This window comes from Suncus etruscus, chromosome 9 (assembly GCF_024139225.1).
Source record: "Suncus etruscus isolate mSunEtr1 chromosome 9, mSunEtr1.pri.cur, whole genome shotgun sequence".
NCBI lineage: Eukaryota > Metazoa > Chordata > Mammalia > Eulipotyphla > Soricidae > Suncus > Suncus etruscus.
In genome coordinates this window covers 1442638-1467520 of record NC_064856.1, presented here as the reverse complement: position 1 = coordinate 1467520, position 24883 = coordinate 1442638, and the positions used below count along the sequence as shown (strand labels likewise).

The following is a 24883-nucleotide window of genomic DNA, read 5'->3' as shown; positions in this document are numbered from 1 at the left end:
TCAGTCAGTCTGGGATGGTTCTCCTCTCAGTGACAGGGAAGCTAGGTTGTCTATGAACTGGTTCTGCATCCTTCCTCTGAAAGACTGCATCCCTACTTGTACTGGAAACCTCAAAACCCATTGTGCTTCCAAATTTTCTAAATGAATCAGAATCTCCCCTGTTCTCCAAGAAATATTCAAATAAAGAAAGCAGAAAGGGAAGGGAAGGAAAGGCAGATGCAGTGAATCTAGAAATCTAGAGCTGCAATGAATCTAGAAAATGAGTGAGAAGACAGATGAATCTGCTTCTTCTATGCACCCTGAAATTATCTTTCAAAGCTAAATCTTCAAACATAGAGCACAAGCAACTGCAACAATCTCCTTCTGGCATTTAGAAGGAAAAATTAATGTCAATTAGGAAAAGTTTAGAAGCAATTAATGTTATCTTTGAAGCAGAGTATTTACTGAATTTTACACACCAAAAATTCAAGATGGCATTAAATTTGACTAATGTAAATCCTCTTTGCTTTAATTAAAAACAAATTAAAAGATAATTAGCATATTTATTCCTCTCCTTTATGTCTGAAGGACTCCACCAGCCAAGGTAAATAGCCACTAAACTCTTTTTTCTTTGATTCTCTTTGTTGCTCTGGATTATCACCATGGTGGAGCCACTGAAAAACAAAAGAGTTTTGGCCCCCTTTCTCCACATAGTGCTTTCCGGTGGAAAAACTAGATATCAATGCCTGAAACCTTGACATAAACGCAGTAAATTTTAATGAGGATAGAAGAGTGGACAATGCAAAAAGGGAGGTTTTCAAGGAAGAACTCAATAGTTTTCTAGATTAACAACTCACACCAACTCTTCCATTTTCCTTTAATTAAAGTATAAACTGTTACATTCAGGGGTTCATCCCTCTCTTTCACAACACCTGGTTCATACAGTCTTTCTTTGAGCCATGCACTTTTCAACTGCTTCACTACATCCCCTCTTTATCTCCCTACAATTTTAGAATTCTCCCTATTTTTCTCTTAGTCGAGTTTTGTCTGAGGGCCCATATCCCAGCATTCTGTGTTATGACTCTCCCTGATCTCTCAAGGGTTGGGGCCCTCCAGTGACTCTCACTTATGGCTCTGTAGGAGCAGCAGTTCTCTCTAGCAGTCCCTTCCTGAACACTATTCAGCACAGCCTCAGGTAGCAACAGTCAGGGGCCCAAGCTAAGAGTAACTTCAGCTCTCATAACCCTTTGCTCACTTTCTCAGGGCTCAGGGCTCCACTTTGTCAAGGCTCTCTTGGTGAATCTCAGTAGTCTGGAGTGGGGGGAATGAGAGGCAACAACAACAACTTCTATTTAACTGCATTTCTGCAGCGACAGCCTCTCTCTGGCAGCAAACCTTAACAAATAATTGCCTAGCTAGCTGCTAGCAATAGCCTCACCTAATAGCAGATTCAGCTAGCAGTCATTTCTGCTCTTTCTCCCTCAAGATGGTGGGGTGACCTCCAGTGTTCCAGAGATCTCTGGGCTCATCTCATCAAGTAGCAGCAACTTTTTTTTAAACAACTGTCCTTGGCTATTAGAGTCTTAGAGAACACTGACATATAGAAAGGAGAACCAAGCCAGAACAAAGCCAAGAACATCCCTTCCTATAAACCCATAGGCAATCACATACAAAAAATATTCCAAGACCTCACTATCTTATCACTGGATCCGATCCCAATGGTGCTGCTATTTTCCTGGGACAATTTCATCACAAATGTACAGGCCATCATGTATACAGACACTCAAGTCTTTCACTCAAGTTCTGGACACCCAAACATGCTACGCGTGTAGACCCTTTAGGCTGAAGCCTCAACCATGGAAAGACGCCTAAACACTTTTATCATAAGCCCCACGAAAATCATACCACTGCCATGGCTTTATAATGCACTGAAAATCAAAGACGTCCCTTTGGTTCTAGACTTATTCATGTAACATGCTTTAAACATACTAGCAGACTTGAAAGAGACCTGAATATTGAACTTGTTCCTCGTGGCAAGTGGGATCACTTATGTGAAGAACATGTTTCAAGAACATGTCGCATACCTCCTTAATATAGAATCATAAAAAAATGTGGACCTGACATAAAGCCATCTTTAGTTAGCAGCATCTATCCAGGAACATGGCTCTTGACTTGTCCAGTCTAGTCTAGAAGAATCAGTAGTAGTCAATTTAAGAACCCAAGCATGACAAGTTAACTGTTCTAAACAGTAGCATTTAGGATGAATTTTCAAATGAATCTATCATGGAGTGCTATGACAATAGTAACTAATATAAATGGTGTTAGTTTTCTTTCCTTTAATTTATTATAATTATTATAGCATATATAGTATAATATATGTAAGTTTAAGTATAGCATGTATAATTGCCATAGATTATTATAAAATAAAAATTTGAATTTGTCTTATGTTTACTGACAAAAATAAGGAACATGGAGTGACTAGAAAGAACCAACTGAAATTTAAATGAGTGGAGAAATTGTGTCTCCACTGCATAGTTAACAGGTAGTATAACAAGGACACCAATCTAGAGTTAAATATCTTTCTAAGCATTCTACTTTACCTCTGGCATGAAGGGGGTGTGCATCTATATACAAGAAAGAATTAATATGCATTATTTATTAAGAGCTTCCATCAATTATTTAGAAAATTCTTTGCAACAAAATTAGTATAAATTATCTATAAATATATGTATATTTATTTCAATATATATTTATAGTTATACAAATGTATACTTATTTCAATGTACAAGATGTTATTAAAATAATTATAAATTGATATGGCTCATAAATTTGAGGGGACTACATATGGTGGCATCTAAGGCTTACTCCTGGCAAGGCTTGGGTACCATATATGATACCTGGAATTAAACATGCATTGCTACATGCAATGCAAATGCCTTACAAACTCTATTATCTCTCTGAACCTCATAAAACTTTAAAAGAATTTTTATATCGGGGCCAGAACAATAGTACACCCAGCAGCTAAGGTGCTTGCCTTGTAAACTGCCAACATGGGTTCAATCCCCAACAACCCCAGATGGTCTTCCTAGCTGACCAAGAATGATCCCTGAATGCTAAGCCCTGATGAAATATTTAATTTGTAAATCATATTTACAAATTTAAGATTGGCTTTAATTACTAAAAATGTAAATATATAAAGCTTTTTTAAATTAAAATACAACTTAAATAGTATTGCCAGGTATAGTAAAAAAACAAAATAACATCACAAAAGAATTTTTAAATGTAGTATTTAATGAATAAGAAAAATAATATCCTCTTCCTCAGGTTGTTGGAGATCAATTTGTCAATATTTACCAAATTTAAAATAACTTTAACATATCTATTGGCATATTAAAATGCTAGCACATGGGGCAAGACCGATAAAACAGTGGTAGGGTGTTTGCCTTGCACGCAGCTGACCTAGGATGGACCCAGGCTCAATTCCTGGGTTCTATACCCAGAGTCCCACATGGTCCCCAAAGCCAGGGGTGATTTCTGAGAGCATAGCCAGGAGTAACCCTTCAATGTCACCAGTTGTAGCCCAAAAAACAAAACAAAACAAAACAAAAAAGTTAAAATGCTAGCATATGTTCAGAAATTTAGGCAGAAATCCTAAAAATGACCATTGGAAGTTATCATTATCAATAGAATTGCAAAGCATACAATGGTAAAAATCAAAAGAATAGTGACATTAAAAGATGTTACCAAAAAACATATTTTAAAAGGAATTAGGAGAAAAATATATTTAATATGAACTTCTTATCATTTATAGTTGAGAATTATAATATGCACCCACTTTCAAATACCTTATAAAACCTCTCAATAAATATCAAAGTACTCTGTACTATTCCCATTGTTCTTTTTTATCTATACCAAATGCATATAATACAAGAAATTAAGTTAAAATAGAGAAAATGGATTAGATAAATGTTTACAATGCTATAGTTGATTTTGTAGTTATATAAGGAAAATAAATCTGACTAAAATTTATTCCATAATAAAAAATTTTTTGAAACAAAAATATTTCCTTATTTTCTGGCATATAAGATGACTGGGCATATAAGAAGACCCCTATTTTTTCCATTAAAATATAGGGTTTGGGCTATATTCGCCATATAAGACTACATCTCCTTTAATACACACTAAATGGAAATCAAAGCAACATAAGAGAAAAATTGTAGAACCCTCAAAGGTTAACAGTATATGGTTAATAAAGCTAGACTTTGGAGTGCCACGATCATTTTACATTTGTCATTTGTAGTGAGTGACTGTAATTTTTTAATTGTGATCTACATTGAGAGCAGGGAGAGGGGGCTCCTCCAAGAGCAGCTGACTAGGGTGCAGTGATTAATAGGACAGCTAGAGAGAGACAGAATGGCTTCTCTGTGTCCCATAAAAGCTGTATGGCTTTATTAGATTTTTTGGAGCTCACTTTTCTGAGTGCTTTGTATATCCTAGATATCAACCCTTTATTTGATGAAAATCACATTCAACTTTTGTTTTGTGTTTGTCCAACTCCTACTTAAATGTTTACACCAATAGATGAATCCAAAATTAGTTGATATATCAGTGTGTTTTCTTTAATTTTCTATCAATGCTCACATAGCTTTCTTTAGAAACTTTCTCCAGAGTTAAACAACTCTGCTATTGCAAGTAATGTAGGCTCCAAAATGAGAAAGGTAATCAAATTCATTGTCTACCTATAGTTACAACTATTCTCCAGTGGAAGCATACCCTGTGAATCAAACACTTTTGTCCACCAGGGCCAAACTATGCATATTATTATAAGCATTTAATTTATTACTGGCAAAGGTAACAAATAAAATTAGCAAATAGTTAATATTCCAATTCTACTGAGACACAAGTTGCGAGAGTATCTTCCTTTTCATTACCAAACCTCATAAATTCAAGAAGCAAAAGCCAAATATGAGTTAGTATATGTATTAAGAAATAGCAAAATTTTAAAATGAGAGCTTGATTACTTTAGAAAAGTTGAGATGGGGTCAGAGTGGTGGTGCAGCGGTAGGACGTTTGCCTTAGATGTGCTAACCTAGGATGGACCTCGGTTCGATCCCCAGCATCCCATATGGTTCCCCAAGCCAGGAGCGATTTCTGAGTGCATAGCCAGGAGTAACCCCTGAGCATCACAGGGTGTGGCCCCAAAACAAAACAAAACAAAAAAAGTTAAGACAATTATGTGTAAGCTTTTAGGGATTGATGTATTAAATGCATCAAATAGCTATAGGGAGCCAATTTCTAATGTTATTAATTAGTAATCAGAATATTCAAAATGAGATTGTTACATGCCAATCTATACCCACTAGATTGGGGAGAAACTTCAAGCATGATAAAACCATGACCATCCAGCATCACTGCTGATAAATTTGAATTGCTATTTATGCAATATATAAAATAAATTATAAAGTATATATAAAAATTACCATAAATTATGAATAACATGATACAGAAAGTTTATTTCTAGGCATAAACACTATGGAAATATTTGAACTTGTACATACAAAGTTATATACAAACATGAAGCAGCATTGCTTTGTGCTACAGATACTGGAAAAACCAATAATAAGATTTATTTAAAAGGATGTAGTGGGCAAACAATAACATGATATAAAACTATTAGTGTATATTTTAATTATGTTCAAGGAACTTTAAATAAACGCATGTGTATATGTATTATTAATTTTATACTCAAAGAAACTGTAACTAAACATATTGACAAAGATATATTTCAACGAAAAGATATTAGAAGAAAAATGGTCCAAATTATATATACCGTTCTTTATTTTCAAGTTTTCAAGTTCTAATGCACAATATTCACTATGTTATTCTTTGGAAAGCACTCGTTTAAAGAAACACAAATTTTTGTTTTTTATTTTAATTGTAGCTTAAGTAACATGTTTACAACAGTGTCAATGTTCAATGGTCTTGATGCGTAAAGTTAGTACATTCAACCATACCAAAGTGCCCCAAACCTTCTACCAAGACCTAAGTCACTTCCGATCCATTTCTTCCTTTCCCCACCTTCCCATTCCCACCCTTGCCTGGGAACCTGAGGTTTGCGATCCAAGTCCAAGGATTTCCTTGCTGTGAGCCAAACCTGTCCGCTAGACGCCAGCGCCTGCAAACAGATCCTTCGTGGATTTTCGGGAAAAAAACCCGCGGGGAGAGAGTGGGTACACGGATGGCGAACGACGGAAAATATGTTGTAGAAATGAATGAAACCACGCAGATTGCATGGGGACTCTCGTTTACAGAAACGGAGACATTTTTATTTTCTGAGCTAGCTGTATTTTAAAGGTTAGAGGCTTGGAAGGCAGATGCAAATTTTAGGCATCAAAGAGACTGGGGAAAGAAAAGGAGGACTCTAGCTTAAATTAGCATATAAAAGAGTTGAAACTGAGGGTGAAAAGGCCAGCTTGTTTTGGGTTCCCTTGTTTTGGGTAAAACAGGAGGAAAAGGTAATTTTCAGGTGGACTGTTTCAGAGTTTCGGGGAAACACTGAAGATTACAGAGGAAAAACTGAAAATTGCTTCGTATTGAGTAAACAGAGAAAAACTGAAAATTACTCTGTTTTGGGTAAACAGAGCAAAAAGTGAAAATTACTTCACTCATGAGCTAAGTTGAAAAACCAGTTCTTGGCACCAAGGTAGTTTTGACAGTGGGAGACTTTTGGCTGGATTGATTGCTGTTCTAGTAGAAAGAATTTACTAAGGCCTGATTTCTAATATAGGTTAAAAATAAAGAGACAAATAGTTACAGCCCTTATGAAATTATGTCCAAATAATCCACGCAAAGGGTCAAGTGATTTTGACTACTCTAAGCGGGCCTTTTTGGCAGATAATTTCTTTCTCAGGAGGGCACTCTACCTTGTGGTGTGTGCCTCTTCTGAGTGGGGTGTGACATTTCCTCATTGTTCCCTCTCTCTCTCTATTTTCACTATCACTTCACTATATCACACATGAATGAGATCATTAACTATTTGCCCTGTTTCTTTTTACTTAGTTCACTTATCCTGGCCCACGTTATCACATGTAACTTGATCTCATGAGTTGGAACAAAACGTTTTTCAAAGGCAAGCAAGTGGGCCTGAGCAATAGCACAGCAGTAGGACGTTTGCCTTGCATGTGGCCAACCTGGGACCAACCGGGGTTCTATTTCCTGGCCATCCCATATGGTCCCCGAGACTGCCACCAGCCAGGAGTCACCCCGAGCATCGCTGGGTGTTGCCCAAAAACAAAAACAAACAAAAAAAAAAACGCAAGGAAAATACTAGTACAAAATTCATAATCACCGTTAATTCTTAGGACAGAAAAATGACAATGAGTTAATGGGAAAAAATACACAGGGAATGATTTAAAGGTCCTTTAGCATTATTTCAATTAGCAATGATTGAATAAAACTCATTTTCCTCACCAAATAGTACCTAATAAACTTTTAAAGTGGGTAGAACTAAGATAGGATTGTGGTGGGTGAGTCATTCCTTTTTCCTCGAGGCCCTTACACAGCCTTTGCCAAAGCATGAGTTTTACATTCACATAAATAAAAGTTTTCAGTTTTCTTCAAGATAAGGCATTAAGGACTTACGGTTGACTCTGAATTTAAAGTTGGTGATCCACCTACCACATCTGTGTGATTTCAGCTATCTTCGGCCTATTTTAGAGTTTCAATGCAAATATTTTAAAGCATATGTGTCCTAGATGTGAGGAAACTTCACTGGAAGATAGCCAAGAATGAAATGATTTCCCTGTATCATTGCGTTGAAACTGATTTGATCACATACTTTCATTTTCGTGTGAATTTTATTTCCCAGTTACTTCTGGCTCTGCCTTCAGGAACCACTCCTGGCGGCGCTCAGAGGACATGAGGGGATGCCAGGGGTCCAACTCGGGTGGCCCATGTGCAAAGCAGGCTGCACTCTTGGGTTAGTAGCTCTCTGCCAGCCTCTCTACTAGCAGGAAGTCCCCTGCCTGGCCACCTGGCTAGGCTAGGCTGGGCTTCTGGCAAGAGCAGGGCCATCTAGTGGACACCGGGGGCCTCTGGGTGCTCCGTCCCGCTCCCGCCCCGGTTTGGTTGCCCTGGCAGCTGGGAGTTGCATGGCAAGAGCTCATAATCGCCCCAGTCTCTGGTGCCAGCCCGCCCTGGCGCCTCTCCAGCTGGGCTCTCAGCCTGTCGCCTGGAGACACACTTGGCCACTCACACTCTCGCCTGCTCTGCCCAAGGGGACACCACTCCCGCCACGCAGGGCTCCTGGAACCCGAATCCACGACTCGGGGCCCGCACTGAGAGGCAGAGAACCAGAGGCGAGGGAGTGCCCGCAGGCCCAGGCTTGCCGGTGCCCAACTGAGCGCCTCCCCACACTAAGAGGTGAGCCTGGCACCTTAGTCCCTGCCACCTCCCTGGCCCATTTCCTGAAAAGATTTTCCTCCCACCCTCAAATAGAAAGCGTGCCTATGGGGGAGCTCACACCCACTGGTTTGCTTGATCCTAGTAAACTCGATCCTATTTTCTTCCCTAAAACTTCCTGGGTCTGTTACTCCTTTTTCACCCACGACGCAGAGCCTAGCTAGGTCATCTGCCTTGTGCAGGCTTCTCCAGTTTGCCAATGATGCACAGGGGAAGTATTAGAGACTACAACTCTTTCTCACCTCCATTCCTATCTTCTTTCCTTCAGACTAAATTTGCCCCTCCATTTCCTTTTTTGAAGCCCCTCCATTTCCTAAGGAGTCTCCTTTATTGCACAGTTAGTTGCCTTTTAGAAATACTTATGCTCTTTGGGACTGGCGAGGTGGCGCTAGAGGTAAGGTGTCTGCCTTGCAAGCGCTAGCCAAGGAAGGACCGCGGTTCGATCCCCCGCCCGCTGTCCCACATGGTCCTCTCAAGCCAAGGGCAATTTCTGAGTGCTTAGCCAGGAGTAACCCCTGAGCATCAAACGGATGTGGCCCGAAAAACAAAACAAAACAAAACAAAACAAAAAAAAAGGAAAGAAAAAAAAAAAAGAAATACTTGTGCTCTAGGAATCTCTGGCCATCATCTGGAACCACACTCCCACCCCCTGAGGATATTGTTCTCTTCAACTATGATTGAGCACATCCATCAAGATGGCTAGATGACTGTACCTAGGGGCCATCATGTGGTTGAGGTAGAGTAAATGCAGAGGTTTGCAGCAATGCTCAGAGATGCTCTGCAATTTAGAAAGAACTCAGGAAAAGAGGACACTCATTTCCTCCCAAGGAATGAATGAGATTCTTGGTCATGTTGGAAGTTTATTGTGAAGGAAACTGCACAGGTAAGACCCTAGTCTTGCAGCACGGTATAGTTTGATTTTGGACCACACCCAGTGGTACTCAGGGGTTACTCCTGGCTGTCTGCTCAGAAATAGCTCCTGGCAGGCACGGGGGACCATATGGGACACCGGGATTCGAATCAACCACCTTTGGCAAACGCCGCTGTGCTATCTCTCCAGTCAGCACTGTATAGTTTGAGCAAGCCACACAGCTGGCCAATTTACTACTAAAATCATTGTTGAAGCATGGCTGGAACAAGCCAGAAGCTGCTAATGCTTATTCAGCGCTGTCCTCTCAGAGACAACATTGATGTCTTTGATATGTCTCTTTCTACACCAAAGTGTCATTGATGTTACCAGCAAAATTAATTAGCTATGAACTAGTTGGGTTGCAGCAATAGAATTAATAAACTTCCAGGTAGCATGTTATCATCTTCTTATGTGACATGCATGCATATTCAGTGTAATAACAATCAAAATAATTAGCATTCTGGTAATTAAAATCCATATCAAGCAGCTAAAATTACAAGCAGAAGAGGCCACAAAGATAACTTCTGCAGCAGATCAGAACTTACTGGGATCTCTAGCCTGAACATAGCTCTAGCATGCTGTGTTATCTGAACACATAACATAACATCGACTAGATGTTATGAAGATATCAAAAGGGAGAAGAGGTTAAAGCAATTATGATTGTGGTGCTCTAAGCCTCTTGATTGCAAAAGTGCCAGCATAAAAGGTGGATAGAAGCTCAGAGACCAAACAGCAGAAACAAGGATAGGAAGTAAGTGAAAACACTACCATTGGTTGGTGGTCATTGCTTTTCTCATTTGAAATATTCTCCTTGCCTTCACCCAGACCAGGATGCTCTGCAATTGTGTAGACTAGTTTCAGATTTATCTACTCAGTTATGCCCCTGCTACTCTGAATATTCTAACTCACTCTTCCAAACTCCCTTACTAATCAGGATCTGATCCTGAGCAACTCAACTCAACCAAAGGTGTCCAGATGGTTAAAGCAGAATTCTGGGGATTTTCTCTGTTCCTCTATGCATCAATTCTTCTGTCAATTTATGAGAAAACACTTAAATGCCTCAAATAAACAATAAGCAGGTCTATGGAGAAATTGTAATAATCACGCAGTTACTTTTTATAAAGACTTTGTATAAGTAACAATTTGTAATTGAATGTATATGTATTTTATTTCCTCAAAAGTTAAAGTTTTTCAGCAATCAAGAACATTTAAGGAGTTTTATTTCATTATGTATAAAGCAAAACAGGAATGAGGTAATAATGTGATTACAGTATAAATATCACCAATGGAAATTTTGGGCGAACAGCACTCCATGCAGAGGGGAAAAAAGTTCCAAAGGCAAGAATAAGTTTTATTTCCATAATTAGAAAGGTCAGTATTACTGGAATTCACTAAATCAAGTTTTATAGAGCCTAAATTAGCCTATAAGTATAAAGAGCAGGGCACTTGGCTTACATATGCAACCCAGGCTTGGATTCTGGCACCACATAGAGTACCCCCAGCCTCAATCAGAGTGTTGCTTGAGGGGCCTGAGCAGTGGCACAGCAGTAGGGCATGCCTTGCATGCAGCTGACCCAGGATGAACCTGGGCTCAATCCACGACATCCCATATAGTCCCCTGGTCCAGGAGCGATTTCTGAGAGCAGAGTGAGGAATAACCCCTGAGCATTACTGGGTGTGCCCCCCCAAAAAAGATGCCTGAGCACATAGTCATGATTAAGCCCTGAGATCTGCTTGGTATGATCCCCAAACTACACCAAAAAAAAAATCAATATTTATGAGAGGTCAGAGGTCAGAGGTCAGAGTTCATAGAGGATTTCTGTTTTGTTTTGGTTTTTTTATTACAATGTAGGTCATTGGAATTCTTTTAAAATATTGTTTGGAGAGAACATTCTGTCATTAATTCAATGTTCTATAAATTAATAGAAATTAAATTCTGTATCATATTTATGTTATTGAAACAATCGTGATCTATAGAGTCCTTCATAGTTGAATTTCATATGTACAGAGAGTCAAGGCCTTTCCCACCACCAGTGGTGACCTCCCTCCACCAATAAACCCAGAGTGCATCCTATACCACCACCCTTTGCCTGCTGGTTTATACCATCTTTATAACATTTTAACTACAAATAATGGTACATATTACTGCAGAACTATATAGCAAGGAGCTCAAAAACTTACCTTAGCAATTAGTGTCAGCCTTACCTTCATGGATAAATGGGAAGATCATACAGAAAGGAAGATAAAATGAGATAAAAAAAACATTGCAAATAAGAGTTCTAGATTTCAGCAACCAAACTTAAGTAATGTACCTGTTTAGGTAGCAGTCTGGTGGAGATTGCTATTAAGAGGGAACTTGTGGAAACTAATGGAGGGAAACTGGTGGGAATGGTTCTGTAATATTGTATGTCTAAAACTCAACTGTGTAATCTTTATGTTTTTTGTTTTTGGTAAGGGCCACACCTTGTGACGCTCAAGGGTTACTCCTAGCTATGCTCTCAGAAATAGCTCCTGGCTTGGGGGAACCATATGGGACACTGGGGATCGAACTATAGTGGTAGGTCCTAGGCTAGCGCGTGCAAGGCAGACACTTATGGCTTGCGCCACCTCTCTGGCTCCTCAACTGTGTAATCTTGTACCTCATGGTACTTTAACACAATAAAATAAAAAAGAAAACTTTAAAAATATATTGCATAACAAATCTAGTATTGATTATGATAGACTATTTTTCAAATGCTTTAATTTTATATTAGCTTTGGGGGGTGGTTTGGGCCTTACCCAGTAACTCTTAAGCACTTGGGGAACCATATGGAACATTGGGGGATCGAACCACAGTCCATCCTAGTCTAGCATGGGCAAGGCACATGTCTTACCCTAGTGCCAACACACCAGCCCCTTTATTAGTTATTTTTATATATGTAAATTCTACTTTCATGAATGGCTTGCAGTAAATTATGGCATTGTGTCAGAAAAGTGAAAGACACTCTTGCAATAATTTTCAGAGACAAAAGAGAGGAGGGCTGGAAATTACAGCTCACTTCATGAAGTTCACCACAAAGAGTGATGAATGCAGTTAGAGAAATAACTACATTGAGAACTATCCTAACAATGAGAATGTATGAGGGAAGTAGAAAGCCTGTCTAGAGTACAGGCGGGGGTGGGATGGGGAGAAGGGAGATTTGGGATATTGGTGATGGGAATGTTGCACTGGTGATGGGGGGGTGTTCTTTACATGACCAAAAACCAACCACAAGCATGTTTGTAATCAAGGTGTTTAAATAAAATACTATTTAAAAAATATCTTTTAATAAAGTTCACAGAGTTAACTTTGAGGCTTTTTTTGTTTTTGTCTTTTGTGTTGTAGTGTTTGTTTTGGTTCAGAAAAACATTTTCAAGGAGCTGGTCAAGAATGGCTGTAGCAGATAAAAGACTTGAGAACTTGCAAATCTATAAAGTTCTTCAGTGTGTTCGGAACAAAGACAAGAAACAGATAGAGAAGTTGACCAAGTTTGGATACCCTCAACTCATTAATTTCACGGAGCCCATCAATGGACAGAGTGCTCTACACTTGGCCTGCGTTTCCAATGATATTGATATGGTTACCTTTCTCCTTAGCCTTGGGGCCCACCCTGATGTGCAAGACCGGATGGGCTTTACTCCAACAATGAGGGCTGCAGAACTGGGTCATGAATTGTCATTGGAAATATTAGCAAAGGCAAATGCTGATATGACTATAGTTGATAATGAAGGAAAAGGTAAAATCTCCAAATATCCTATCCAACAGATGCATTTCAATCAACTAGAAATCAATAAAATGAACCAGTTTGCTTTCCCACCTGAGAAGTAATGATTTACAGTTTTAAGTGAAAGGCTCAATTCTATTTTTTCCTTTTAAATACTGTGATTATGAAGTTGTTCATAATTTTACAATATACATCACCTTTCACACATGAATCTTTTCTGCCACTAATGTCCCCAGTTTCACTCCCCAACCCGCCCCCTTGCATACCTCCAGGGGAGGTATCATATCCTCCCTCTTTTCCTTTTACTGTGCATATCACTTTATCTCCACTCAACACCCTGTTGTCCAAAGTGATCATTTCCAATTCTCATTATGATAGTAGTCCCTTTTCTACTCTAACTGCACTGCTCTCATTGTTTCCTTTGAAGTACAGAAACTTTTCAGTTTAATATAGTCAATTTGTTCCTCTTTGCTTCTATTTGCTTGGTCAGTGATGTTTCTTCTTTAAGATGTAAAAGGCTATATATATTCTTAATGCTATGTCTAAAGACATTGTAATTGGATAATGCTATTGGTATATCTTATCAATTCCAGCCCCGAGATATTTCTCATTTTAAAAGAAGAAAGTAGATTTGTATATTATGTCATAAATTATATAATGTCTCCTTTGAAATAAAAGAATCTCACCATTTTCGTTTTCAATTTAGAACTTTATGTGATACAAGACTTAGAACAAAATGGATTTTGTCTCTTTCTCATCAGTAGGAACCTAATGTGTATTTGGAAATTTTGGAGGACTAAAGTGGATCCTGTTATTAATCCTCAACTATCTAGAATAATTTTAAATATGTTAGAAAATATGATTTGATTAATGAGGGCTTAAAATATTACATATATTTATTTCCTGTATTCATATGGTTTTTGTTTTATTTTTCTGAGTGGCTTTTTCTTGTTGTATTTTCTAAATTTAAGTTTGTTCTCATTTCTTTATAGATTTATACACATAATTTTAATTTTAAAATACATTTATAAGAAGGGTAGTAATTATTTCCTTTTCCTCCCTGACAGTACCCAATTTGGTAAATTCTAATCATCTTAGTTATGGAAAAAAAACTTAAACTATTTTATCTTCCCCTTCTTCCCTCCCAGATCTTTGCTAAATACATTTTTATATTATTAGTTATAATACTTTTCTATATCTAGAACCCTCGGGTGATTTAGTCTTGGTTCTTCAGTTCAAAATATTTGTCACTCTTTTTAGTCACATATTCCTTATTGATTTCACAGATCCCTTCTGTAGTTCACTCTTTGGGCTTGCATCTTCTAATTTATTTAAATTGATATGCCCATTTTCGGGGGGGAGTTGGGTCACACTGGGCCGCGCTCAGGAGTTACTCCTGGCTCTATGCTCAGAAATCGCTCCTGGCAGGCTCAGGGGACCATATGGGATGCCAGGATTTGAACCACTGACCTTCTGCACACAAGGCAAACGCCTTACCTCCCTGCTACCTCTCCGGCCCTGATATGCCTATTTTTATATAAACAATCCACTTGTAAAAATTCCTAATTCCCAAGTGCCACTGTAGAGGTAGGTAGGTCCTTTAATTATTTAAATACATAATTGAATGTAGCTGTGGCAAGATCTTGAGACTCACTTGACAGAAATTTTCTCTTAGTAGATGACTTAATTTTTTATATTGGGGGGCACATCTGGCAGAGTTCAGTGCTTACTCTTGGCTCTGCACTCAAGAATCACTTCTGATAATTTCGGGGGAGTATCTGGGATTCAGAAGATGAAACCTGGGTTCTCCAAATGCAAGCCAAGTACCTGACCTGCAGTACTCTCTCTCTGGCCTTGATAACTTGATTTTCTTTCTTGGGTGTTCACAGGATACTTTCTTTACCTAACTATACCAAGGAATATCCTAATTATTTTTACTAATTTTTTCTGAAAAGTAGTATGTTCTTTCAATATTTTTGTCAGACTTTCATTTCAGAAAGTTTACTTCCGTCTCTTTATATATTTTCTGTTTGATTTGACCTTTCTTCATTGAATGCCAACTTAATTCATCTTAATCTTTTCAATTTAGGCCAATGATTTAAATATTTTACATAGTCTAGATTACAGATAATTTTAAATGATCTCAATTATATCAAGTTTTTTTTTTCATTTTGGCAATTACTGATCTCCTTTATCTGCTTTCAATTTGACTTTCATTTATTTAGTGGCTTTATATTTCTAATTATATATATTTTTTATTTAGGGAGGAACACCCTCTAATGTTTAGAGGTACTCCTAGATTTGCACTCAGAAATTCTTCCTGGAAGTGGTGTGGGGAACAGTGTGGGATGTCTGGGATAGAATCCGGGCTGGTCATGTGCAAGACAAGTGCATTGTACTATCACTTTGGCTCCAGTGGTCTATTATTTCTGTATAATTTTAATTTTATTTAGGAGCACATGTAGTAATACTGGATGTATGTTTCAGGGTCACTTCTGTTGTGTGTCAAATTGTATTGTACCATAGATTTACCCAGTCCCTTTGTCTTTTTTTTTTTTTTTGGTTTTTGGTTTTTGGGTCACACCTGGTGGTGCTCAGGGGTCACTCCTGGCTGTCTGCTCAGAAATAGCTCCTGGCAGGCTTGGGGGACCATATGGGACACCGGGATTCGAACCAACCACCTTTGGTCCTGGATCAGCTGCTTGCAAGGCAAACGCCGCTGTGCTATCTATCTCTCCGGGCCCTACCCAGTCCCTTTGTATAGCAAGCATGCACTTAGTCTTTTGATCTGTTTCTCCAGTGACGACCATTTAAATTTTTTTAACTAAATTCTGACTCAATTTTGTTAATTTTTTCTATTTATTTTCTACTTAATAGTTACATTTTCAATTTATCTTCTATTCTTCTAAAAGTTTGTTTTTTACATCTTGGTCTATCTGCACAGTTATTTTAGAAAAACTAGTACTAATTTCTTTGCTATCTTGTCAATAGGTTAGTCAATTAGTCTAAATGGTATCTTATTCTAGTAGATAGTTCTTACTTTTATTATTTGAATCCTCTTATCCAACTCCTCCCATTGGCTACTTATGGTTTATTTTGTTGTTTGAATAAGTCTTCTAAAAAAATAAGATCATGACAAACGCGGTTTGGGGTTTAACTTTTACCCACCATCCTTAACAACATTTTACCCTAAGATAGTAACAATATTCTTAATCCAAGTATATTTTGGAAAAATATCCTAACTGGTTCTCAGGAGACTCAAGAATCCCTCCTGGTAATTTTCAAACATTAAGACTGATGACTCAATGCAAGGGACTAGGGATATGATACCATTCAGGTACTATGATGCTAGAAATTATACAAGAATACTTGGGTGCTTCCAGATCTGCATACAAATATGCTCAGGAACCATGTGGTTCTATGGATTGGTTTATTACATGGAATGCTCATGCTTTAACCTCTGTATTATCTTTCAAGACTTTATTATACATTTTTGACATGATTTTCTTAAGGACAAGTATCTATCAGGTCCTAGAAAAGGAAACTCTTAAATACAATTTCTTTCTTGTGCTGGCTTTGGCAGCACATATACTAAAATAGGAATGATACAGAGAAGATTAGCATGGCCCCTGCACAACGATGACATGCAAATACAGTTTCTCTCTCTTTAGTGGATCAAAATTATTTTCTAAATGGCAGAACATTCAAAATGACAGAGTTCCCTGCCAATGAGTTTTACTCCTCACTACTACTTTACTTATAGCCTGCATTTTACCATTGGTCTCAGAGAGCACCAAGGGCCATCGGTAGCCATCTGACACATTTCAAGAAGCAACTCCTCTTGGGCATTTATAGATTAAAAGATGTTGAATGGCTTGTCTGTGTGTTTTGTGTTGCATGTGTGTTCTACTTCTTATATATTCTGTATTCCTTTTCTCCTTCCCTTTCCCATTATCATTGCTACCGCTGCTTGCTGATGTTGTAACTCAGGTGCACTTGTATGTTAAACTTGATAAACTACATGGTGAACTCACATTTTAAACTGTGATAGCTAAAAAAAAAAGAACTGTGATAGCTGCTAGCAGTTACCATAAACATCAGGTTGTGGTGCCCCACACACACTCTTGTATGCCAATCTTGAAAGGGGCACACGTACTGCACTCACATTCTAAACTGAAACAGATTTATCACATTTGGTTGTGATTGTCTGCTATCAAAGTTGAGATTTTTTTCCTATCTATCTATCTATCTATCTATCTATCTATCTATCTATCTATCTATCTATCTATCTATCTATCTACCTACCTATCTATCTATCATCTATCTTTCTATCTGTTTGTTTAGGTTTGGGAGACACACTAGGTGGTGCTCAGAGGTTACTCCTGGCTCTGTGCTCAAAAAATCACTGCTGGCATTCTCAGGGGACCATAGGGGATTTTAGGAATCAAACCCCAGTTCTTCCTGGTCAGTAGCATGCAAGGCAGATGCCCTACTGCTGTGCTATCACTCCAGCCCTGAGATTTTAACTTCTTTTTTTTTTTTTTTGGTTTTTGGGCCACAATTTTATTTTTATTATTTTCTGTTGATGTTTCAATTTGCTACAGAAGGGTAGCCAAAACAAATATTCCTGTCTCCTTCCTACTACCTTTAACTAGAAAATAGTGAATCTTAATATATTTCTTTTTTCTATCAAATTTAATTATATAAATACTATTAAGTCCCTTTTGGGAATTTTATTTTTCTGCAGGTATTTTGTTCTATTGCATTTTACCTACTAAGCGGCATTATCGATGTGCACTGATTGCCCTGGAGAATGGCGCAGATGTCAACAATTCTTCCTATGAAGGAAAGCCAGTATTCTTTAGAGCCTGCGAAGAAGCACATGATGTCAAAGCTCTGTGCCTGAAATTTTTGGAAAAAGGAGCCAATCCAAATTCTACGTACCCAGTATGACTATTTCTATGGTTATAAATATTCTTTCTTTCAGTTATACATAATCTCAATGGCATGATTTTTGCATTTAAATGGGAAGAAATTGTTCTGTTATCATAGATTTTTCATTTCTACTCAAAAAATCTTTTAAGTTCTTACAGTTTGATGTACTTCATTATGTTTGCTGTTATGATTTTAAATTTATTTCCTAATTAATTGGAAAAATGGTATTTATTATTTAAAATGTCAAAAGATTATTTTAGAAAATAAAGATATCTGATATGTTTAATATATATTATATTTACATATTTATAAATATATTTTATAAATAAAAATTATATTCTCTGAAGGAAAAGTATTTTTCTCATTGAACTTGTCCCTTTTGCTTACATTACTCATTCGGCTAATTTTATTGTTTTCTTACTGTGTGATCGTCAATTCCACACAGCAAAAATAAATTTTCTTTCATTTAAAGCACCTATATCTAAATTTTAGCATATGTTTTAATTTTTATCACATTTTCTTCTTTACAAGAAATTCTTTTATTACATTTTTTCATAGGCATCTGATGTAGTGTTGATTGATTTTAGAAGTCTATATTTTTACTCTTGACCTATTGTTCTGGACATTAACTTTATTTTTCATATAACACAAAATTAAAACAAAGAAGTAAATATGTCAGTGTTACTATTGAGGTAAAATAGATTTGATCATCCATACACACTGTATTTATTCTAAGCATTATTTATATTCAGGTCACAGGTCGCACAGCATTAATGGAAGCATCTCGAGAAGGAGTGACAGAATTAGTTCGAGGAATTTTGGAAAGAGGAGGGGAAGTGAACACGTTTGATTTTAACAGATATCATGCTGCACATTTTGCTGCCAAAGGAGGCCATTTTGATGTAATAATTGACTCAAATATTTCTGGTTATGAAGTTTCTCTCCCTTCCCCCAAAATGCTTAAATATCTTATTTGACTTGTTTTTCCTTATTATCACTAATCTACATCCCTAGCTTCAAAATATAATTTTTAAGATTTATTCTAGTTCTTACTCAGCTCTATTTGTAAACTCACCCCTTTAATATTACTAATAATAGTTTAAGATATGTCTTTAATTAATGACATTAAAATGTTTTCTCAACAAAGTAATGCTTTCATTATACATTGCAGCCTCCAAAATACGGTGTGATTTGATTGTGGAAAGAACATGGCCATTATACTCTTATCTCCCTGCTGTTTATATGCATATAATGATCTGTCTAAAATCTTTAACTTCAATTTCTCTCACTATCTAAAGATATTGGCAAAGGGTATTTATAGTTACAATAATTTCAAATACAAATATGTAATGTGACTATACTATTGTCTTAAATGGAAGTTTTAAGAATTACATTTTAAATTTCTATATTCAAGTTCCTTTGCCTTAATAGATGTCTTTGATTTTGTCATTGAGTCTCTTCTATAATAAAGTCATACATCATAGGGATCACAATTGGACAAAATGTCCTCTATCTGTGCTAGACAATGTAGTATAATACTGTAGTCACTGTATCTTTTATTATTTAAAATGTTTAAAGTAAGTGACTGAGTTTTTTTAATGTCTATTTATTTTAAATAGCCCAATGTAACTAAGTACAGGCACTCTTTGGGGTAGCATGGTGCTAAGTTTAGATCTTAATTCGGTAAATGTACATTGCTTTTCCTCTACAATATACACTATTTATTTTTGCAGATTTTGAGACTTCTTTTTGCATACAATGCAGACCTGGGGTTGATTGCAATGGATGGGAACACACCACTTCATCATGCTGCCATGGGTGGTTTTGCAGATTGCTGTAGATATATAGCCCAGCGAGGTAAAATTGTCTAACAATTTTATGCTTAAATTATACATGATTTGGGGCCGAAGCAGTGGCACTGAGCGATAAGGTCTCTGCCTTGCCAGCGCTAGCCTAGAACAGACTGCAGTTTGATCCCCCGGCGTCCCATATGGTCCTCCCAAGCCAGGGGCGATTTCTGAGTGCATAGCCAGGAGCAACCCCTGAGCATCACTGGATGTGGCCCAAAAACAAACAAATAAATATATATTATATGTCATATAAATATATAATATTTATATATTAATATATAAATATAATATAAATATATATACACATGATTTATCCTTGTCAATGGGGAGAGGTATGAGCTTATAACCTGTTGCTGCTATCATTTTTGCTAGCCCTAGCTCACTTGTGTGTAAAAAGAAAATTGAACATTTTTCTTATACTGCTTCTATTAAATCTTGAATGTGGATTTAAAGGTACTGAACAGCAATCTCCCAAAATATTTTTACCTTATTGTTAAAATCTAAAGGAGATATTCTAGCCTTTCAGTTACTAAAATGTTGAGAATTGACTTAACTCCTTTATGTATGTTAGCATCAATTCAAAATAGAAACAAACCCTAAAACAAGCATGTCCTCTAGTCTGTATACTTAATTTAAGAAAGATTTTGTTTCAATTGCAAACGTATTTCATGAATAAGTAAGAAAATTATTTAGGGAGAAACATGAACCAAAACAAAAATGTGAAGAATAGAGATGTAAGTAAAAATTTAGATGATTCAGTACCTTATTTATTAGGGTTATAAACTATATTAAGTATAGTTTAATGTTTACCTTAAGATAATAATGTTAGGAGCCAGAGAGCTAATAAAGCAGGTAAGATGCTTGTCCTGCTTGTACCTGACCCAGGTTTGACCCAAGTACTGCCAAAAAAGTCAAAAATACAAAAGATGATCATATCAGTTAGTTTTAAATCAGTGTTGTACAATGCTGATTATGCAGTGCCTCCTAAGGGTTCTGGAGCAATCTATGAGGCAATGGTAGCTTTGGATGCCATCTGGGGATTCTTGGTTTTCATGAAGAATGTAGATTTCCATGCACATGGTAAGAACTTTTTTTTTTTTTATGAAAAGAGGGTGGAAAGTCAAAAAAAACTTTGACACCTCTAATTTAGAGATCTGGGTTCTGTTTGGGTATTAAGACTATTTTGATTGAAAGTTTCACACTTGCTTCTTTAGAAATAGAATTGTATTCTGGTGAACTTTATACAGTTTCTAAATAAAAGGGTAAAGTTCAATTCCAATTACTCTAATATTTTAGGATGTGACCTGAAATGGAAAAATTTAGAACATAAAACGCCCAGAATTCTTGCTAAGGATGGTGGCTTCAAGGCAGCAAGCAAAGAAATACGTCGAGCAGAGATAATAGCTAATAAACTGGCCAAGCCTGGAGTCAAAAATCTGAATCCTATTTGGGCCCTTCGACTACATGACTGGTCAGTAGAGCATGAGTCTTTCCTTCGGGAAGCCTTTGCCTTTGTGGATCGGGGCGATGGAACAGTAAGCAAGGAAGATTTTGTGCTGACTCTGGAGGAGAGGCAAGACTTTGTCACCTCAGAACAGCTGGGTACCATAGCTCAGCTTCATGAGAAAACCCGAGGAGGTGGGGTGAACATCGATGAATTCTTCAAAGGAACCAGTTACTTAGGCAAGACTTACGTCTTGAGCTCCTTTGGGCCTAAGAAAAAGAAAAGGGGGGCAGGGAAAAAGGGAAAGCAAGGCCGGTTTGTTATGCCGCTGCCAATCTGCGTCATCCCTGATGAGGTATTCCCGCACCGAGATGGTGGCCCTCCTTACTACCTGATTGAGACCTACAGGAACATAACGGACTGTAATCGGTTCAACCGAGATCATCCACCAGAACACCCCATTCAGGATGACTCTGCATGGTACATTGATGAGCCCACGCTGGAATATTCAAACATCAATTATATCACCAGGGCCGGAGACCTGGTTTCTCTGAAAAAAGCATTTGAAAAAGGAATCCCGGTGGATATGAAGGACAATTATTACAAAACTCCACTCATGACTGCATGTGCAAATGGAAATATAGAAGCTGTCAAATTTCTTCTTGAAAGGGGGTATGTTTCGTGGTTGAGTGTGACCCTTTTAAGGACATAAAAGAAATGCGTAGGAACCACTCAAGAATTTAGTAGCATAAAGATAATGTTTCATTCCTGACCTCTGAATTATAGATAAAGCCTAAATGGGGGACCAAGTCCATAGGAACATAGAAGTGTTGTGTACACAAAATTTGTTGTTTACAACTATAAACAAAGTGAATGAAGGTTAATGCAATTTCCTTGAGGGTGGGGGCAGGTGGAGAAGAGAGATGAACCTTTGAACTGAGTATTGTTGACTTCTCTAGATAAGCATAGAGCTTACTAATATGGATATGAGCTTAACTTATTTTTGAAATTTAAGACATTTTGTGCTACCGGTGAAAAAAATTATCATACTCCTACCTGCAACCAATTGTAAGTGTTGATATACAGGAAATCCCTAGACCTTCATCATACTTTGCCTCAGAATGTTTGTCTGTCAGTGGGAACCTAAGTGAAACAAGTAATGTAAGGGGCCATAAAGTCTAGGCATATGCTTCATTGTCTCCTCCAGACAGAACATCTTCTCCTTTGTATCTTGGTAATTACTTTAATAAATAAAAAGCATGAAATTTAAATTTAACTTTTTTTTTTTTTTGGTTTTTGGGCCACACCCGGCGTTGCTCAGGGGTTACTCCTGGCTGTCTGCTCAGAAGTAGCTCCTGGCAGGCACGGGGGACCATATGGGACACCGGGATTCGAACCAACCACCTTTGGTCCTGGATCGGCTGCTTGCAAGGCAAACGCCGCTGTGCTATCTCTCTGGGCCCTAAATTTAACTTTTTTAACTCAAGTGATTACATAGATTTGACTCCTTTTACCCATTCCAAGGAGTTAAATAATATGGCCATGGTTTCTAAGTCATTGCATGCCACAAGCTTCTCATTTATATAATGGGGTTATAGGAAAATTCAGTTCACAGAACTTGTTAAAGATTACTTGAGTTAAACTTTATGACAAAAGCACTTAAAATCAAGTGATTGCACACTTGATCAAAGGTGTTATTATTATTCATATATAATTTAACGTCAAAGAAAGACTTCAATCTATATATTAGTATGAGAATACTAAAACAAATAATGAGAATTTGAACTTACAGATAGTGATTTTGATACAGGGGAAAATGAAATGACACATGATAATGCTTTGGACTTTAACAGTGAAACTACATTTTTTAAAAAGTGAATTACCTTGAGATACACAAAGTTATTCATGACTTAGTTTCATTCATACAATGTCTCAACAACCATCTCTACACCAGTGCATATTTCTCAGTACCACTGATTCCAGATTCCTGCTACCCTTACCCCAAAGTCTGCTTATATGACAGATAGTACTCTCTCTTTCTCCTTCTCTCTCTCTTCTCTCTCTCATCTCTCTCTTCCTCTCTCTCTCTTCCTCTCTCTCTCTCTCTCTCTCTCTCTCTCTCTCTCGATGCATTTTTTCTGTTTTTATTCGGGCCACACCCATTTGATGCTCAGGGGTTACTCCTGGCTATGCACTCAGAAATTGCCCCTGGCTTGGAGGGACCATATGGATGCCAGGGATCCAACCGCGGTCCTTCCTTGGCTAGCGCTTGCAAGGCAGACACCTTACCTCTAGCGCCACCTCGCCAGCCCCTCTCAGAATGCATTTTAAAATAAAGTGCATTTTCAGACCATCAGAGGAATTTTTAGTTAACTGTATAGATAGTATAGATTGTAGGTTATTTGCCTTCCACATAGCCAACCTCTGATTGATTCCTGGCACTCACACAGTCCCCTAAACCCTTCCAGGAGTAATCCCTGACTACAGAATAAACTATGGACACTGCTGGGTGCGACCTCCAAATCAAATATACTTATCTATATAATTTTTTCTTTCCTATTGACTTTTATAATAATTTGAATCATTTTTAAATTTCTTTGATCTAATCTTTACACAAAGTATATCCCTGGGATCTTAGTGCTTTTAAAACTAAGCTATCTAAATTTAAAACTGACATGATACAAAGCATTATGGCACAGTTTCTTTTTGTTTGTTTATTTTATTTTTGGGGCCCCACCTGGTGACATTCAGGTTATTTCTGGCTATGCGCTCAGAAATCGCTCCTGGCTTGAGGGACCATTTGGGATGCCGGGATCAAACCAAGGTCCGTCCTGGGTCAGTCACGTGCAAGGCAAACACCCTACCACTGCACTACTGCTCAGGCCCCTGGCATAGTTTCCTTACTGAGAGAAAAGTTTCACTTTATATAGATATATTTCATAATTGAACATCTAAAAAAAACATACAATCTTAGCACTATTAGCCTCCAGGACTTGAAAAACCCATACCATTATTTTTAACTTGTAAATCTATTTTCTTTTATAGGGCCGACGTCAATGCAACAGATAATTTTCTGTGGACTCCACTTCATTTTGCTTGCCATGCGGGCCAACAGGACATTGTTGAGCTTCTTGTTAAGTCTGGAGCTGTAGTAGATGCACTTTCAATCAACAATTCAACTCCTTTAAGTAGAGCCATTGAGAGCTGTAGACTGGATACTGTGAAATACCTCCTTGACATTGGTGCTAAGTTCCAGTTGGAAAATAGAAAAGGTATATTCATTTTTTAGTAGTTAGGGTTAGAAAAAGAGAATTTAAGCTAGATATAACCCTTTCAGATTCTGTTCTTTTTTTTTTATTTATTTTTTTGTTTTTTTTTTGGGCCACACCCAGTGGTGCTCAGGGGTTACTCCTGGCTGTCTGCTCAGAAATAGCTCCTGGCAGCACGGGGGACCATATGGGACACCGGGATTCGAACCAACCACCTTTGGTCCTGGATCGGCTGCTTGCAAGGCAAACGCCGCTGTGCTATCTCTCCGGGCCCCAGATTCTGTTCTTGTGAA

At 37.6% G+C, this 24883-nt stretch overlaps 1 protein-coding gene and 1 non-coding gene across 2 annotated transcripts in view; both read left to right on the top strand.

Annotated features, from left to right (window-relative positions):
- Positions 1-12758: 12758 nt before the first annotated feature.
- ANKEF1 (ankyrin repeat and EF-hand domain containing 1) overlaps positions 12759-24883 on the top strand; it is a gene marked incomplete at its 3' end in the record, with an annotated part of 18222 nt that continues 6097 nt past the window's right edge. The window contains exons 1-6 of the mRNA XM_049780223.1: positions 12759-13104; positions 17840-18039; positions 18780-18929; positions 19761-19884; positions 21174-21993; positions 24367-24593. Of these exons, the coding sequence (XP_049636180.1) occupies positions 12759-13104; positions 17840-18039; positions 18780-18929; positions 19761-19884; positions 21174-21993; positions 24367-24593 (1867 nt within the window). The remainder of the gene's footprint in view (positions 13105-17839; positions 18040-18779; positions 18930-19760; positions 19885-21173; positions 21994-24366; positions 24594-24883) is intronic.
- Positions 16660-16761, top strand: LOC126019918 (U6 spliceosomal RNA). Its single transcript, XR_007499526.1, has one exon. It is a non-coding gene; the product is annotated as a U6 spliceosomal RNA (small nuclear RNA).